Source organism: Cynara cardunculus, assembly GCF_001531365.2.
Source record: "Cynara cardunculus var. scolymus isolate 2C chromosome LG 1, CcrdV1, whole genome shotgun sequence".
NCBI lineage: Eukaryota > Viridiplantae > Streptophyta > Magnoliopsida > Asterales > Asteraceae > Cynara > Cynara cardunculus.
Window position 1 is genome coordinate 8,888,169 of NC_037528.1, and position 18,789 is coordinate 8,906,957.

Genomic DNA, 18,789 nt, shown 5'->3' on the forward strand with positions numbered 1-18,789 from the left:
TCGATTTTATTTAAATTGTAAATTAGGAAAAAGACGTCACAACCATATTTATTTAATATAATTAAAACCCAAAACTTTCACAGTGGAAGTATTCGGAGCTAAAAACAAAATTAAATCTTGAAAGAAATCGAGAGTTTAGTCCTTTTTTTGAGTTAAATATTATAAAACACATAGCTAAAAAAAATTACAATGTATTTTTGTTTTTTAGTTAAATTTATTTTGAAAATGGTTTATTGCTGGACAGCAATGCCCTCGTCCTTCTCATATTTATTAAATATTAAAGTCAATCTTTTATTTTTATTTTTTTAAATTTTAATTGGGAATAAGACATCACAACCATTCTCTTTGAAATATTTTATTTAAATCCATTGATTAGAAAGAAATATGTATTTTTGAAAGACCAAATGACCTGCTAACTAAAAAGATGCATGCACCAAAAACTACAAATTATTCTATAAAAACCCATTTAATTTTTAAAGAAATTTATTCTGATACATCCTTTTAATAATTTATCAAAACAATTAATATCTACAAATTAAAGTTACATATAAGAAGTTTAAATTACGGTCAAGACAATTTTAATTATTTAAATAAATTCAGATATTTAGTTGAATGTACTTCTGTTAGGTTGATGATTGATGATTGATGAACAGAACCAACTAGGACTTAGCTGGCTCCTTTTTTCTTTTTTAACCTTTTTCCCAATTTTGGCCACCCTTTTTATAGTTATTACCCTTTTTCCCTATATATCTCTACCCCATTACATAAATAGTCCTTGGAACACAACTGATGATGTATATGTATATGTATATGATGCATTTTAGTATACTTGTAAACTTTAGTGAGAAAGAATTGAGAATATGATGTATATATATAATGCATTCCAATTCCATACGAACCAACCACAGTTTCTGCAAATTTTACAACTTTGGATTTAAAGAAAGAAAGATTCATACAACCATCATATAAACCAGTAGATAATTGAACATGTCACAGTAACATACAGTCTCTATTCACAACACAGAAACCTCAACAACTTGAAAAACAGAAAAAACAAACCTATTAGATACAGATATTATACAGCTTACCACATGGTTTAACCTCCAACAACGATGTCGGCAGGCATTGTATCCTGAGTTGGTGGGCTCAATACAGGCACTGCGTTCTTTTCAGCATTGATTTCTACACAACCTTCAACTTCGGCAGGGTTTGCAGATGGGCTTTCATGGCATGCTTTCTCCTCTTCTTGGACTTCTTTCACGGGCTTTTCCTTTGACTTTCCAGGTTTGGCTTCAGTTTTTGAGGATGAGGTTTTGGACTGAGATTTTCTGATCGGTTTCTTGGAAGCAGCAGTTTCTTGGTTGCTGTTTGTTGCACTGACATTAGGTGGGCTAACAGAGGTTCCATTGCTGGCTGCAGCCATATTGGTCTTGCTCCTGCCCAGCTTGGGAGATTTCGGGCGGGTTGTTGGTATCTACATATACAAAGTACATGTAAATAAGATTTAGATCAATTGCTATATTATTTGTGAATTTGGTACTACGTTCTTCCAATAAAAAAAAGCCAGAAAAATAATTGGATTAATGAAGTTATACACCAATTCACAGTCCAAATGAGACTTCATATCCAACACGACACACCCTAGAAAATACACCTATTGCAATATATTTAGTGGAATTCTTAACTCATTGAATCCAACAGATACAAGGGTGCATTCCAGATATCAGAAAAGCCATTGCCCAGAAAGCAGAAACAGTTTTCCTATATTTGGTTTTCTTTAATCGTCTTTTATAACAAGTAAATTAGATAGAAAGGGGTGATAGCATTACTACAGATATGCTTCTGTAAGCAATCAGAGGTGCAAGGTTGCTCCTTTGTAACCAAATGATATGGGTTGCGATCACAGTAAACAAATTGTGACATGAAGGTTGCATCGCTTACCTCCTCAACCCTCAAACACCAAAGAAGCTATGGTTATCTTTTCAAAGAAAGAAACTCAACGTCCAACATAGATTTCTTGAAACTTTTAGATGAAATAATTAAGTGCAAGTCATGATTTCATAAGGACTTGTAGATCATAGAAACCTTGAAACAGCAAAACAGCAAGTAATGCCCAGCTGGGCTTGCTCAAATTGTTCAAAAGTGCCGTAATAACCTACATTGCATGAATGGCCAAAGCCTCAGAAATGTTTAGAGTCTATCATTATATGTTTAAGTCAAAAACTAGATCATTGGTCCTGAAAAGTCAAACTGCATCGGCACAACAAACTTTGTCTAGGCAAATTTTTTGAAATGATACCCTTATTTCCATGTCGCATTCTTGAAGGGAATAGAATATTCCTTTGTATACTTTGCAGTGTAAAATACATTTTGAGAGTTAAGTAGATAGGTATAATACGAATTGGTATTCCAATTTGTGGACTAATTAAGAAGTATAAGATCAATCTTTTATCTAATCTGAGAAATAGCAACGAATTAAAAGTCTTATTGATCCAGAAAGAAATCAAGAAGGTGAGTGTAGTTGTCATGGTTCAAAGCCTCTTTGCATGTTGAGTTTTACGGTTTAAATTCAAGTTTCTTAAAATTTGTTTTAGAAAGGTTGAAAACCAATTCAAACCAGAAACTATTCTAGTTTTCTGCGAGTATTTTCCTAAAGATGTAAGGTCATGGCTGGAAGGGTAGCGTAGCCTTACGGGGCTATGGTAGGTAGTTAACTGTATCATAGCCCTTTTAATGTGTCAAAAGACTTTCAAAACTGCAATTTTTTGATTTCTCAAATTAATTGCTTTCTGAAGCTTTTCTTAATACTTTCTTGATAAATTAAGTTTCCTTTAGAGTTGCAACCACAAAGATTTCGGATTTAAGTTGGTGGAATGTTTTTTTTTGCAATAGAAGGTGCTACTAATAAGGCATCACAAGTCTATACAGTGATGATGTTGCAAATTTAGGGTTATACTGAAGGGGTTTAGAAGCTCATTGGATGTTAAAGGAATTAAATATTTGAAAGTGAAAAGGAAATCATGGTACCACTTTAAGTAAGCAAGAAGCTTCACTTATGTGAAATTGTTTGAATAGAAAAGCCTCTTGTATTTAGGGCAATAAAAGTCGAGTACAAAGGGGGGAAGGTGCACCACTGCTAGATGAGTAAACTAAACCAAATGAACCATGTATATCCCACCCGGGAGTAGGGTCTGGGGGCTGATGTATGTAGACATATCCTGTACCCCGAAGAGGAGAAGGGCTCTTTCCCTAAAGACCCTCGCTTGTGAAATGTGTGTGAAAAAGAGAAAGTTTGCTCAATGCTAGGTGAGTGTATGCATTATTTTCAAACATGAAATGTTTGCTACTTTGATGTAAGGAAATGTTTAGTGCAAAACTGATCTATGACAAGAGGTTCCTATGAAAAGCTGAAAAAGGCCACTGTGTTTTACATTATTGTGAGATGTAGAACTATGAACAAAATGTGCATAGTACATAAAAAGGATTTACGACTAAAGTGTTTATCGAGAAAGAAAGCTGTGGTAAAGTGATTTTATGAAAAACTGGCTTGTCTGGTGTTCTCTTTGGAGTTTGCAGAAAGAAAGTTACAATACGCTTGACGTATAGATAAAGAATGTAAGGATATGGTTCTTCGTGAAAACTATCATAGTAAAATTAAGGACACAATTCTCAGGGAATGCTTAAAAAAGAAAAAGGTACGTTTTTCCGTGAGCGTATCAAAGGAACAATATGATTCTTGCTGAACATATCAACAAAGGAAAGAATACAGCAGCGAAGTCTGACATATCAAGGGAGCGGCTAACAGGTGCAGTCCCCAAACTTTTTGTAGTTAAGAGATGTTTCAAGATTCCAGTATAAACTCATATATTACCTAAAGAACTTTTGAACCGTTCTTAAGGCTTACCTATTCATGTTCTATGAAAAGTTTTACTTATGCACATACTTTAAGTAAGTAATGCATGCCTTTTAGGAATATAGTCGAAGGTCGTGCGGGCCTCAAGGAAATGGAGAAATCTTAGTATCGAGCTTTTGCTTAGATTAAGTCTTGCTATTTGTGTCCTAAGTGTAGCAACAGCAACTATGATGGTTAGTAGAAATCACAAAAGATTGCAGTTTTGTTGTATTAATAAGCTTGTAATGAGATGGTTATCAGAAGTATTAAGTTGATGAATGCACAAAGCTGTCAAAATATGAATGTTTGAAATTAAGCATGGAAAGTTCGATGAACATAGGCTTGTGGCATGTCTTTAAAGTCAGGATGTTTTAAATACCTTCTTCAAGTCAACTTTAGGGGGTGGCTCTTTGTAAAACTTTGGCATTGGTGCAGCTTTAAACATCAAGCTCTTCCTCAATTGCTTTATCTCCGCTTCTTGGCTTTCCTGCATTTGCAACTAGACAAGTTAAAAGTATAGTCTTTGTCGCCTGATTAAAGCGATCCAATTCCACATATTCTTTAACGATTAAAGATTTCACGAGCCCAAACCTTTGATTTTTCTTGCAAATTGGTTCTTTCTGCTTCTTTTGCATGAATCTTCTCCTCTATCTTTGAGAAGAACTAGTACACGACAATCAACATGATTAATATACGAATTATGTCAAGAAAGTTATGAAAGCCACACGGATATAAATGATTTAAGTATGAACCTCTTTTCGCTTTTCAGCACGTTCATCCAACCTAAAAGAAAAGCCCAATACACTGTTCTTATGCTGCCCATTTGGGGCAACACTTCTAATCATGAAGATAAATCCATGAAAAAGTCAAATTCTTGAAATCCATATAAAAGAAACCGAACAATGAAACATTAGCAACAAGATATTCAACGTCGACAAACAAATCAACTCAGAAGTTAATCAAAATATGAAGTAGAATGGTGAATCAACATACAAGGGATCTGCAGGAGGGGGATCTTCAATTCCATTAGACTTCTTACTCTGAAACAAACAAATAAACAACAATAAATACAAATAAGATAACAAAGGCTACCAAGAAAAGGAATTTACCCGTGACATTTGCACACTTGGAGACGAATCCAAAGTAGCTCGTCGGGTAGATGCACCACCATCACTTGCACTCATTTCCTTTGTTTTCACTCCAGTGGAAGCTCTTCTATTGGCAGGATTCGTGCCATTTCCATTTGACAATGCAGCTCGTGGCTTCCCAGGGTGCCCATCCATGCTAGTTCTCATGGAATCAACGTTTCGAGGTTTAGCAGGGATAGATAAACTTTGAGTAAGATGGGGTTTCGGCTTACGAGCCAATAGACTGCCTTTAGTCCCATTTTTGGCCACTTTACTGTTCTTTGAAGTACCCCCATTAGTAGTAACCTCAACAGAATTTGGCATTTTAGTGCCACTAGCAATCTCAGAAGATTCACTTACTCCCAATCTTGATGATTCAAGGCCTTCTTCAACTTTATTCGAATTCTCGTGATCTACCAGAATGGTTTCCACATTCTCTCCCTGTTCTTGCACATTCATAGCACCGTTTTCGTCTTCCATATGAACCCCATTGCCAGATTCCATCCCTATTCGAATTTCTGACATAAGAAGTAAGTAGTAACACAAATTCAAATCATGTTGCTATCCAAACTAACAAATCCTTGCATAGTGAGTTATAATTCGTTTGAGCATTTACTTTTGTGATTTCAATTGAACAAGATTTAACAAAAACCAGATCGATTTCATTGATTTAAGGTTTTGAAACCTTGAAAATTCTCAGATTGGGGGAATTTTAGTGCCATCGTCGTCATTTTCAGCATAAAGAAACCGACATCAGATAACAACACTCACTTTCATACTAACATTTCAATTATCACTAGTGAAATCAGTACAAAGATCAACAAAATTGAGTATCGAAAATTGGGCAAAATACAGTAAACCCACATGTTGAAAACTGCCAAAGTACTGAGACAAATCAGAGCAATTTAATAAAAAAGATGTCAAAGATTCACAAGGAAAGAGTCGATCATACCTTGCTTGAATGAAAGTTTTAAGTGTCTGATTTGTGCAGAAAACAAAGATTCTGCTTTGAAATTCAAATGCTGTTATAAAAATGGAGTCTTGATGTGTGTATGTGAGTGAGAGAGAGAGAGAGAGAGAGAGAGAGAGGATTTCAGTGGAGGGGATCATGGATGAAGAAGCTGGGGTTGGGGGGTAAACTTCATAAAAAATGACCAATATGCCCCTATCCCAGGTGGATTGGTAAATATGTTTTAGCCATTTGTACACCTTTCACTACATAAAGTACAAGCATTTGTAGCATGAGTTACAAGAGCTATGTTCCATCTTACTAAAATAACCTTGAGCCACTTTGGTTCATTGATTCATAATTAATCAAAATTATTAGTTGGTGTATGTGTAAGCCTGTATCGTGTACACCCATGTGCTGCCAGCTCATATCAAGGGTAAACTGGTCAGTTAACGTTATAAAATTAAATGTTATTCCATATTTTCCCAAAATACATTATTAGTATTTATCTTTAAATTTATTATATAATAAATGATAATAATTTGTTTTGATTATATTCATATTTTACAAAACAAACCCATAATTTGTAACAAAGTCTTCAATTTTTTTGAGATTTTCATATATGATACTAAAAGTATTTTGTGGATCATCATAATTGAGTACAATAAAGAGGTATTCAGTCCGACAACCTTTATTCCCGTTTGGAGCCCAATGTCTTCGTTGACATATCAGTAACATCTGTAATTAATCTTGCCATATATCATCCGCTTTGTCCATACATGGATTCACGGTTTTAAAATGTATTTGATAAAGGTGTATCTAATCCTTTATAACACAACCTCTGTTCCACTTCCCAACAGATGTAGGATCTTACAATTATACTGTTGAAATTTAAGAGTTATTGTTTCAATAATCTATAAAATAGTATGGGTCATGATTAAGATTTGGAAGTATGAATCCTATGGATGTTGTCATTATGTGTTGTTGCTAAGACAATTGAAGCATGTAGTCAACATATGCAAAGGCATAGTCCAAGGATTCAAATTAAGGAACCAAAAGAAAAACATACCACACATGTTGTCTTTCAACAATATTAACCAAACCAAAAGCAATCCATGTGTGCATTTATTAGCAACACAACAACATGTGCTCATGTAATTGATGAATTAACCCCATCTATGCTCTGTACATTTGTTATCACCTACTGAACTATCTCATACATAGTTCATATTTAACCCTCTCTCACTTGCAAAAAAAGAAAATGGAAACTTGAGATCAACGAACCGGCAACGGCTCCCGGAATCCGATGATAAAGTTGTTCTTTGATTGATTTCTTACCACATTGCCACTTCCCTTGTGCATCATTGCAACAAACTCGCTGTAATCTATACGACCATCCTGCAAAACCAAACAAACGATGTTAATGGAAAAAGGACAAAAGGGGATCTCCATCTCGAGTGCAAAGACTTACATTGTTTTGATCAACTTCTTTGAGAATTTCATCCAAATGGATGTCGTCAACTCCAAACTCCTTGCAGGCTTGTTGGAGTTCATCTAGGGTAATATAACCGCTGCCATCTTTGTCAAAATATGAAAAAGCAGCAAATAACCGATCCTCCTTATCCACTTTCGTGAAATGCAAGGTTGCAGCTACAAATTCTTCATAGTCAATAGTACCACTGTTATTGATATCCGCCTGTACTTCAATATTTGTCAATAATCAACTTTATTTCTTAACTAATAAACCTAGGCAGCAAAAGGGTATGTAAGATGATACTTACGGCTTGCATCAGATCATGAATCTCTGACTCATCAAGATCGGCACCATAACTCTTCAGCCCATCTTTCAGTTCATCAAAAGTAAGATAGCCACTATTGTCTGTATCGATTGTCTTAAACATTTGCTTTAGTCCAGCAATTTCTTCTTCAGAGAGTCTTGATGCAATGACCTGCATCCAGCAACTAAAATGGTTCAAAATTTTGCAATGAGAAAATATTCTCGTAAGCTCATCTTGATGCAACAGAGAAACCCGTGTCCATTCATGATTTGGGGACCTCAACAAACATTTCTAACATTAAGCCATAAGCCCATAAAATTCTGTAAGTGCATACCTTAAGAGCCATTTTCTTGAGTTTGTTCATGGCAGAAAACTGAGTTAAGCGAGTCAACACTGCAGGATCAAGAGGCTTGTCTGGAGCAACCCCATCTACGCTGATCCATGGGTGGCCTACAACAATGACGATGAGAATCAAGAAAGTAAGAAAATCGCATGTGGACTTCAATTTCTTGCATATATTTTTACTTTTAGAATGCTATTAGAACAAACACACAAACATGCCTATTTATTGGCATAATTCCATATTTCTATAAGTTTACATTCATAGGCAAATCTCGTCTGCAATAACATGGGAAAGAGAGATATAGACTTACAAAGAATTTCATGAGCAGTTATCCGGTTATTACGGTCTCTAAGAAGCATTCTTGATATCAAATCCTTAGCACTTCCAGAGATAACAGGCCATGGATCGAAGGAGAAGTCAAGTTCACCCTCCAAAATCTCCCTAAATACATCATTCTCCGTTTCTGTAAGCACAAGAAAGGAGAAGGGTGACACCAAAATCAACTAGAAACAAAGAAAGAATACTGACAAAATTACAGCAACTTGTGTCACACCTCCATAGAAAGGTGGCACCCCAGAAAGAAGAACGTAAAGAATCACACCAGCGCTCCAAATGTCTACTTCAGGACCATAATGTTTTAGTAAAACTTCTGGTGCAACATAATAAGGGCTTCCAACCACATCGGTAATAATTTCCCCTGCGATTTAGGCTGTATCATATCAGAAGATTTTTCCAAGTAACTTTCATCACCTTATTCTAAAAAAGTACCATTTAGAGCATTCAAACTATAGCTGATGTAAGCTAACATTATGAGCATGTCGACATGAATTCATAGAAACAATTATAATTGAAGAAGGTACCTGGCTTGAAGAAAACTGAAAGTCCAAAATCTATGGCTTTAAGAGGTGCATCTTCGTCCCTATTGACAAAGAGAAAGTTCTCAGGCTTAAGATCACGATGGATTACACCCAAAGAATGACAAGCCTCAATAACACTAGCAATAGTCTTAAGAAGATGGGCCGCCTCACGTTCTGAAAATTGCCCTTTCTTGGTAATTCTATCGAAGAGTTCACCTCCAGCACATAGTTCCATCACCAAATGAACTTCATAAGCATCCTCATAAGCCCCTTTGATTGAAATCACATTAGGATGTCCTGATAAGTGATGCATAATTTCAACTTCCCTCCTAACATCATCCACATCTTCTTCCGTCACTAATTTCCTCTTCGAAATGGATTTGCAAGCAAATTGTTTCCCGGTTTTCTTTTCTATGCAAATAGAAGTTGTACCAAATTGTCCATGTCCCAGTTTCAAACCCAACTTATAGTGATCTTTCAAATGCCCATTTGTATTTTTCAAGACTTTATCAACCAGAAGCCCTACACTTGACTTTCTTCTCTTATGGTCTGGATTTTGGGCACCAGATGTCACATTTCGCTGTGTTGATTTGCTTTGCTGCTTCACTACTACAACCTTTCCAGATTGTTTGCCATGTTCTTTGATTTCTTGATAAGGAATCGCAGGTTGAACTTGGGTCGGTTTTGGGTCTTCCTTCGCTAGATTCAGCACTCGCGGAGGTGCATTTTGGACAGGTCTAGTAGCCTTGTGATTTTTGTGATGCCGTTGGTTTCTTGCTCTTTTCTTTTCATATTGGATCAAATCTGGGGATCTAGACCACCATAATGAATGCCATATTGATCCAAAAAATCCATGCTTTGAGCACCTTGATGGTCCACATATGTTTCCCATCTAATCTAACTCCAATCCTACTGCTCCTAAAAAGACTTTAAAAGGTGTATGCTATCAACAGTAAAGATTCATGTATCTTAGTCCTCAGTTCACTATCCCTTTTCAGTTTCTACAACATGAATCAATTAACATAAACAAACATAGAAACACCCGAATCAAAGATAACCCATTTCAAATCGATCCAAAATACGAGTTATACAATCACCCATTTTTGTATAAACGAACAAATAAACCGATAGATCGGAAAGAGATCACCTTTGCCATACATGAACATATATAACAAGGAAGAAGAAAATTTTCAATAGAACCCCAATACCGAATAATGTTGGTTACTGGAGGGGAGATTATGAGGGGGCGTATTGCAAATTTGACGGAAGCAATGTTGGTGGATATGATCGATAAATGTGAAGTTTATGTGGTTTTGTTAGGTTTTCATGCAAAACCTTGAAAAGGAAAATTCTCTTGTGAAAGTCTTTTTGATTGTTTAAAGGGTTTGCTTCAGGTATGAATTTGTGTGGTGTACCCTCCATTCAACAGCTTTCTACATGCTGCAATGGCGGATAGGGGGATTTGGGGGAGAATCGGAAGGGAGGGAAAGAGGAAAGAAACGGGTTTTCTGTTGGAACTTACCAAATAAATCTTTAAGGCAAATCTTGAAGTATTTTCGATATCGTTAATTCTGGATTATCTTCTCAATCATGAAATCAACCAACTTATTTTTGGTAAAATTTGACATATTTCAATTTCAAAAAACTAACTGAATTATTTTGTTGATTTTACGGTTCATGATATTTTTAATGAGTAAAAAACCTTTTATTGAATATTTATTAATAAAAATAAAATATGGATTAAGGAGTCGTTTACTAAACTCTTATTAGGTAAATGTTTATCGGATGTCATTCGCCTTACAAATAATCGTAACAGGACCAAAAATCTTATCCGATAATATGCATATTAAAGATCAAAAATTCTTAAAAACTAATTTTTATGCATGAAATACTGTTATTGATGTATATTACTTAAAATTCAAGATTACAAGTAAATTATGCATAAATACATTTTAACAAAACTCTATTATGTAGGTAACTACAGATAAACATAACCATATACAAAATAAACATCTTATTTTAGATATAAAAAATCTAAAATATAATTAAGATAATCATTAAATTCTAACTGAATACTTCAATTTATTGTCTTTATAAAAAATTATGTTATTAAAAACCTAAATTAAATTATAATAGAAAACTGAATTAAAAAATTACACATAGATATGAGAAATTTTAAATAGTTAATTTGATACTAATATCGATATATTTTTGTCAAAATTTTATGATATATTCAAATTTATATTTTGTTCAAAATTAAAAGATCATCTTTTTTCAGAATTACATAAGACCATATTATCACATATGATTTTATATATTAACGACATTTTTTTTATTTTTTTTAAATAGTTAACCTTCTTATTTAAATTTTTCTATACATACATACATATAAAAGAAGGCCTTGAATTAACTTTTAAAGAGAAGATTTTTTCATTATTATCTTTTTTTTTTCTCATAATTTAGATTTATTTAAATGATTTTAACACATCAAATGCTTTTCTTTTTTCCTATTAAATTTAAGGACAAATTACATGAAAAAATAAAGTACTTTGACTTGATTCTTATTTTGTGTAACGTACTTTCAAAACTTCTATTTTGGTACCTAAGATATAAAGTTTTAAACATTTAAGTACCCGGATAACTTGTTGAAACATTAACCGGTTACCGTGCTGATGTGGTGAGTAATGAGATGAAATTGGGTTGAATAGCAAATAATATTGAGTTGGATACCAAATCAATCGTCACATCAACATGGTAACCGGTTATGCTTCAACCAGTTATCCGGGTACTTAATGTTTAAAACTTTATCTTAAAAACCAAAATGCAAGTTTTCAAAATACGTCACACAAAATAAGAATCAAATTAAAGTTATTTTTTCATACAATTTATCCTAAAATTAAATTAGAAACCATATATCAATACATATCTAATTATTTTAACAAATTAAATATTATCTACCTTACATTTTTTCAAATTATTTTCAATCTTTATTATTATTATTATTATTTAAACATATACTTTTTTTAATTTTTTAACATAATAAAAAATTTAACAGTAAGATAACAATGCTTATAAATCAAAAAATTTATTAAATGAGTCAATTTTATTTTTATTTCTTAGTCGATTTTCTTATTATATATATTAACAAATACCAACGACTACAATAATAATTTATGTTATAATCAATATTTATGACAATCAATTATTCAAAGTAATTACATTTAGTTTACATATTTATGTTATATAACAAAATGATCGTTACCATCTATAATATCTTATAAAACATATTTATCAAAGTCTTGAAAACAAATTTTTAAACACCATGTACTGCTGTTTTAAATATAAAACCTTAAAATCTCGTAATTATAATATACTATGCTTTATTTACAACTTACTAATGCTACCCAACAAGTGCATCATTATATAATCTTCCAAGACACTCTCATCAAATGGAGGCTCTCTTCATATGCATACACTCATCGTTCCCGTTAACAAAGTGATGATTCATAAATTGAATCCTGAAAGAACGATTCAAGTTCCCGGTATGATGATTAATGATTCATGTGCTGGATTAATGTGTTTATTTCTCAACCGTTTCACTCTCTATCCATCGCTCCTCTTGAGGTAATTTCTTTTTCTTTTCGGTGTTGATTTATTTTTGTGTGTTCAATTTGTGCGTGTTTTGGTTAATCAAAGTACTGTTAGGGTTCGATTAATATTCAAAGTTTGGTTTCTTTCTGTGTGTTCAGTCTATGTAAGTTGGTTATTTAAATTACTGTTAGGGTTCGATTNATTTAATATTTTTTCCTAAAGTTTCATAAAAACATATTATATCATTTAATATAAAAATAAAATAAAATATTAAAATCTAGATATATTTTTAGTGAATCATGCGAGTATAATAAGTACTAAGATAGAAACTAATTTATGAATTTTGATTCCTTAAAAAGCGAGAAATATTAATTGGGTCAATTGAAGTTGGATTTGTCTTTTGAAACCCAAACTCCCAAAGCCGTATCCTATCATTGTGCGAATTCCGCTCGAGGCATGAAATGTTTGGTCAGATTTCGAGCAGTATACTCGATTGCTAATCTTTTGCCCGTCCATGTCACAAATTTACAGACTTCTAGTTTTTCACTCGTCACTAGATCATCCCGGAACCCAAATCGGAAGAACACTGAAGAAACCCAGATAAAAAATGGAAAAGAAAATAAAGATTTTGCTAATCTTTTCGATGACATCACCCAAATTTTGGGAACCCATAACTTCAACGTGGACAGCAATGGAGCTGAACGGTTTCCATTAACGAACGCAGGGGTTGATATGGTGGGAGATTCCTTGGATTGCACAGAAGGTGTTCGTGAAAATGCGAATATGAATCGAGAGTTGGAGATTAGAACAACCCATACGGTTGAAAAGGATGTCAGTCCAATAGTTCACGAGGTTACTCAGATTTTAAGGGGTGGAGAGGGTGAAGCGTCGATTGAGGAACGGTTGGATGATATGGATGTGGAGTTTGATTCTGAGGTGGTTGATAAAGTTCTGAAGAGGTGTTTCAAAGTGCCTGATTTAGCTTTAAGGTTCTTCAATTGGATAAAGCTTAAGAATGAGTCATTTGTCACAACTGCAACCTACAATACGATGATTTATGTGCTTGGAGAATCTAAAAAGTTTGAGGTAGTTGAAAAATTGTTGGATGAGATGGAGAAGAACTTGTGTAAGAAGGATATTAAGACATGGACTATTCTCATTTCTCACTATGGGAAATCAAACGCAATTGGGAAAGTCTTGTTGCTGTTTGAGAACATGAAGAAGTCTGGTTTTGAGCCTGATTTGGCAGTTTATAAAGTAATGCTGCGTACGCTTTGTAGTAGTAAAAAAACCAGCATTGCCATGGAGTTTTACAAGGAGATGGTTTCTAAAGAAATGGAACCAGATTCAAGTTTGTACAAACTGTTATTACATTGCTTAGCATGTTCAGGAGACATTGATGCCATCCACGTTATTGCCGATGACATGATAAGGATTTCCCAAATCCCTGAACAAGAAGTTTACACTAGTATGCTAAAGAGCTTTTGCATTTCAGGTAGAATAAAAGAAGCGTTGGAAGTGATAAAAGATATGAAGAACAAAGATATTGTGATTGAGACTGAACACTTTGAGATGTTGGTGAAGGGAATGTGTCATGCTGATAGGATCTCTGATGCTTTAGAAATTGTTGATATATTAAAGAGAAGAGATATTGTTGACAAAAAGATGTATGGGATTGTTATCAATGGGTACTTGAGAAGAAACAATGTTTCTAAAGCACTACAAGTGTTTCACAGCCTAAAAGATTGTGGACAAATAATGACTTTGTCTACTTATACAGAGCTGATGCAACACCTCTTTAGAACGAGTGAGTTTGAAAAAGGATTTGATCTGTATAACACGATGCTGGAAACAGGGCTTGAGTTGGACAGTGTGGCAATAACTGCTGTAGTTGCTGGTTATGTTCAACAAAACCGTATTTCTGAAGCATGGGAAGTGCTCAAAAGCATGGAGGAGAAAGGAATGAAGCTAACTAGAAAATGTTATATGGTTTTCATCAAGGAACTTTGTAAGATTTCCAGAGCCGATGAAGCTATCAATGTTTTGGATCATATGAAAGTTTTGAAGTTAGATATAGGAGAAGATATATTCAACTGGATTATATCTCATTTGGGTAAAAAAGGAGAATTGGAGAAGATACAACAAGTGAAGCAGATCCAAAGAGATGGCGGGAACCAAAATGAGACTACCCTTGATTCAAGCCTGATTCTGATAGAGCCAAAAGTTGTGGATTCTCTAGAAACAAACATGCCTGTCAAGTCTTTTACTGACCATGATCTTCAAAGAGCCTGTAAGATTGTATCCTCCGCGATAGATTGGTGCTCAAAGGAGGAATCTTTACAAAGATGCAATCTTTATATCACACCAGAATTAGTTGTCGAGATACTGAGAAATTGCAGCCCCCATGGTGGTGCAGCATTGCAGTTCTTCTCATGGGTGGGAAAGAAAGACGGTTACAGCCACACTGCGGAAACCTATAACATGGCAATCAAAATTTCTGGACAAGGGAAAGATTTTAAGCTTATGAGAAGCTTGTTTTATGAAATGAGAAGGAAAGGCTTGTTGGTTTCATCAGACACATGGACGATCATGATCTTGCAATATGGTCGAATAGGTTTGACGGACATTGCACTGAAATTTTTTAGAGAAATGAAGGAAAACGGTTGCAGTCCAAACAGTAGTACATACAAATCTTTGATCATTTCCCTTTGTGGGAAAAAGGGCAGAAAGGTCAATGAAGCCATAGAAGCGTTCTTGGAGATGACTCAAGCTGGATTCGTACCCGACAAAGAATTGCTTGAATTCTATATTGGGTGTTTATGTGAAGTTGATAATGTGTTGGAAGCCAAAAAATGTGCCAAGAACTTATATGCACATGGTTTTTCCACTCCATTGGCTTACTCATTGTGTATTAGGGCTCTTTGTCGAGCAGGTAAGGTAGAAGAGGCTTTGTCAATGGCGAACGAGGTTGGCGAAGAAGACCAAAAGACCCTTAATGGATACATATATGGAAGCCTGATTCATGGACTACTAAGGAAAAGGCGTTTACAGGAGGCGTTGGAGAAGATAGAATCAATGAAACAGGTCAGATTCTTGCCAACAGTTCATGTTTATACATCATTACTAGTTTATTTCTTCAAAGAAAAACAAGTTTCCAAGGCTTTAGAGGTTTTTGAGAAGATGAAACAAGAGGGATGTGAGCCCACAATTGTAACTTATTCATCGTTAATTCGCGGGTATGTGAGCAATGGGAAGACTGTTGAGGCTTGGAGTGTTTTCCATAAGATGAAAAATGAAGGGCCGTTGCCAGATTTTAAAACATATTCTATGTTCATTTCTTGTTTGTGTAAGGAGGGAAAGTCTGAAGAAGCTATGCAGCTTTTATCTGAGATGCCAAGTGTTGGGATCACTCCGAGCACGGTTAATTTTCGCCAAGTCTTTTACGGATTAAATCGAGAGGGGAAACAGAAGCTGGCTCAAACTGTACTTGGAAAAAAATGGGATCTTGAACATAGAAGAAAAGTAGGTCAAATTATGTAATATAAATGGAAATTTTTGGCATAGCAGTTTGCAAGTCTGCAAAACATTTTGCAAAGTGAATTGGTTCATTCTCATTAGTGAGTTGTTACCATGTCTCTATCCAACTGAGGAGACCTTGGTTGACCATCTTTGAATCTTTGTATTCTTTCTATCATGATTCAAGAAACCACATATGAACATGATATTTTTTTATGATTTGGGTTATAGTCAATAAGAATAAGCTAATTTATTGAAATGTTACTTGTATTATATTATAAAGTATTTGAGACAATCTTGAAAACTATTTTTATGTATTGGTTACTGTTTATTGATACATATTACTTAAAATTCAATATTACAAGTGAATGATGCATGAGTATAACGGCTTAAAGTTGCATGTTTGAATTCATATAACTAATTGATAAACATAATCATATACATGATAAACATTTCATTTTAAATATAAAGGAATTTAAAATATAATTATCGAATAATCATTGAGTTCTAACAGAATATTTAATTATTATTTTTATAAAAAAATATTACATCATTAAGTCTAAAATGAATACATCGTTATAAACCTAAAATAAATCATAATGAAAGTTGAATTAAACATATATTATAAAGAACGAGAACTTTTAGATTATTGATTTGATAATATTGGTATACCTTTAAATTTTTATGGGGTATTCAAATTTATGTGCTATTCAAATATAAAAACATTATTTATTTCTTTAAAACGTACAAAATCGTATTATAAGATTGACATAGATAGAATAAAACGAAACATTAAAATTAAGATATATCACCCTTCATTGATTGACTGCATGAGTATATTTCTAATTTTAATAAGTTTAAGAGTTTCTTTTTGGTTTTTATTTTCCAATTATTATTATTTATGTTCTAATAATTATGAGAATTATATTATTTATTACATTAATATTTTATTAAAATTATAAAGGTACTCGTGCAATTCATCGAGACACATTTTGATTTCAATGTTTCGGTTTTTTTTTATCTATGTCTAATAATACGATTTTATGTGTTGAGAAAACGATAATTTTTTTATTTTTGAATAAAATATAAATTTGAAAATATCATATAAAATTTGTAAAAAATATATCAATATTAATATCAAATTAACTATTTAAAAGTTTTTGTTTGTGTATTTTTTTTAATTGAATTTTTTTATTATAGTTTAATTTAACGTAACGAAGTAACTTAATTTAGGTTTAATAATATTTTTTTATAAAGATAATAATTAAGTATTCTTTTATAACTCAATAATTAGATTTTTTTATATTTTAAAATGAGATGTTTATTCTCTATTTGATTATGTTTATCCGCAGTTAGTTACACGAATTCAAACATAGAGCTTTAATAAGTTGTACTTATGCACAATTTACTTGTAATCTTGAATTTTAAGTATTATGCATTAATAAACAATACTTTATGCATAAAAAAATGTTTTTAAGAGTTTTTGTCAAATGGTTTATAATATAGTATATATGTGATGATTTAGTTAATTGCTAAAAACTTATTTATTATTGAATTGATTTCTATTATACAGATAAACATATTTCTCCTTTTAGAATTTTTATTTTAATATTTATAAATAAATCACTCATATTTATAATTTTATTAACATATTTATCTATACTATATTATAAAGCATTTGACAAAAACTCTTAAAAATTATTTTTTATACATTAAGTACTGTTTATTGATGCATATTACTTAAAATTCAAGATTACAAGTAAATAGTGCGTATGTACAACTTATTAAAGCTTTATGTTTGAGTTCGTGTAATTAGCTGCAGATAAACATAATCATATATTGAATAAGTATCTCATTTTAAATATAAAAAATCTAAAATATATTTAAGATAATTATTGAATTCTAACAAAATACTAATTATTATCTTTATAAAAAAACTAGAAGGGTACCCACACAATACAACAAAATATATCTCGATTTTAATATTTCGTTTTATTCCGTCTTTGTAGATGTTTTAATATGAGTTTTATGTGGTTTTGAGAAAGGAATAATATTTTTATTTTTGAATAAAATATAAATTTGAAGATATCATAGAGTTTCAAAAATAAATATATCAATATTAGTATCAAATTAGCTATTTAAAAGTTCTTATTTTTGTATAGTTTATTTCATTCAATTTTTATTATTATAATTTAATTTAGATCCGATAACGAATTAATTTATTTTTTTATTTAAAATAACTATATCAATATTAGTATCAAATTAACTATTTAAAAATTCGTACTTTGTGTAGTTTCTCTAATTCAGTTTTTTTATTATAATTTAATTTAGATTTAATAACGAATTAATTTATTTTTGATTTAATAATATAATTTTTTATACGGATAATAATTTAGTATTATGTTAGAATTCAATAATTCAATGATTATCCTAATTATATTTTAGATTTTATAAATTTAAAATGAAATGTTTATCCATACTATATTATAAAGCATTTGACAAAAACTCTTAAAAACCATTTTTTATGCACGAAGTACTATTTATTAATGCATATTACTTAAAATTCAAAATTACAAGTAAGTTATGCGTAAGTACAACTTATTAAAGCTTTATCTTTGAATTTGTGTAACTAACTGCAGATAAACATAATCAAATATAAGATAAACATCTCATTTTAAATATAAAAAATATTAAATATAATTAGGATAATCATTGAGTTCTAACAGAATACTCAAT

At 32.3% G+C, this 18,789-nt stretch overlaps 3 protein-coding genes across 6 annotated transcripts; 1 reads left to right on the plus strand and 2 right to left on the minus strand.

Annotated features, from left to right (window-relative positions):
• Positions 1-913: 913 nt before the first annotated feature.
• LOC112518495 (protein WVD2-like 4) lies at positions 914-6,100 on the minus strand. Of its 3 annotated transcripts, none has more exons than XM_025126222.1 (7): positions 5,972-6,093; positions 5,002-5,537; positions 4,886-4,932; positions 4,645-4,729; positions 4,484-4,555; positions 4,272-4,379; positions 914-1,474 (listed from the first exon to the last, which is right to left on the minus strand). In XM_025126222.1, exons 2-7 carry the CDS (start codon positions 5,521-5,523, stop codon positions 1,097-1,099), a joined length of 1,212 nt encoding a protein of 403 aa, XP_024981990.1. In that variant the 5' UTR covers positions 5,524-5,537; positions 5,972-6,093; the 3' UTR covers positions 914-1,096. The 3 variants fall into 3 exon arrangements, with proteins under 3 accessions (XP_024981990.1, XP_024981997.1, XP_024981982.1); XM_025126229.1 differs by having other exon boundaries at positions 4,645-4,726; positions 5,972-6,067; XM_025126214.1 differs by having other exon boundaries at positions 990-1,474; positions 5,002-5,525; positions 5,972-6,100.
• A 1,002-nt stretch (positions 6,101-7,102) lies between these two features.
• LOC112518483 (calcium-dependent protein kinase 26-like) lies at positions 7,103-9,838 on the minus strand. 2 transcript variants are annotated; one of them, XM_025126201.1, is made up of 8 exons: positions 9,560-9,838; positions 8,950-9,487; positions 8,643-8,786; positions 8,400-8,552; positions 8,081-8,196; positions 7,750-7,917; positions 7,440-7,664; positions 7,103-7,366 (listed from the first exon to the last, which is right to left on the minus strand). In XM_025126201.1, exons 1-8 carry the CDS (start codon positions 9,836-9,838, stop codon positions 7,244-7,246), a joined length of 1,746 nt encoding a protein of 581 aa, XP_024981969.1. In that variant the 3' UTR covers positions 7,103-7,243. The 2 variants fall into 2 exon arrangements, with proteins under 2 accessions (XP_024981969.1, XP_024981960.1); XM_025126192.1 differs by having other exon boundaries at positions 8,950-9,838.
• Positions 9,839-12,993: 3,155 nt separating this feature from the next.
• Positions 12,994-16,095, plus strand: LOC112518475 (putative pentatricopeptide repeat-containing protein At5g06400, mitochondrial). The gene has a single exon (XM_025126181.1). It carries the CDS (start codon positions 12,994-12,996, stop codon positions 16,075-16,077), a length of 3,084 nt encoding a protein of 1,027 aa, XP_024981949.1. The 3' UTR covers positions 16,078-16,095.
• Positions 16,096-18,789: the final 2,694 nt, after the last annotated feature.

Excerpts from the sequence above, each read along its gene's own strand:
- LOC112518495 (XM_025126222.1), bottom strand. The coding sequence starts at position 5,523 with ATGGAATCTGGCAATGGGGTTCATATGGAAGACGAAAACGGTGCTATG. Across the intron at positions 4,933-5,001 it reads CAAGTGTGCAAATGTCACGG|AGTAAGAAGTCTAATGGAAT; the intron begins GTAAATTCCTTT and ends TGTTTGTTTCAG. Across the intron at positions 4,380-4,483 it reads ATTTGCAAGAAAAATCAAAG|GAAAGCCAAGAAGCGGAGAT; the intron begins GTTTGGGCTCGT and ends TTGCAAATGCAG.
- LOC112518483 (XM_025126192.1), bottom strand. The coding sequence starts at position 9,838 with ATGGGAAACATATGTGGACCATCAAGGTGCTCAAAGCATGGATTTTTT. Across the intron at positions 8,553-8,642 it reads GGTGCCACCTTTCTATGGAG|AAACGGAGAATGATGTATTT; the intron begins GTGTGACACAAG and ends TTGTGCTTACAG. Across the intron at positions 7,918-8,080 it reads TCAAGAAAATGGCTCTTAAG|GTCATTGCATCAAGACTCTC; the intron begins GTATGCACTTAC and ends TGCTGGATGCAG.
- LOC112518475 (XM_025126181.1), top strand. The coding sequence starts at position 12,994 with ATGAAATGTTTGGTCAGATTTCGAGCAGTATACTCGATTGCTAATCTT.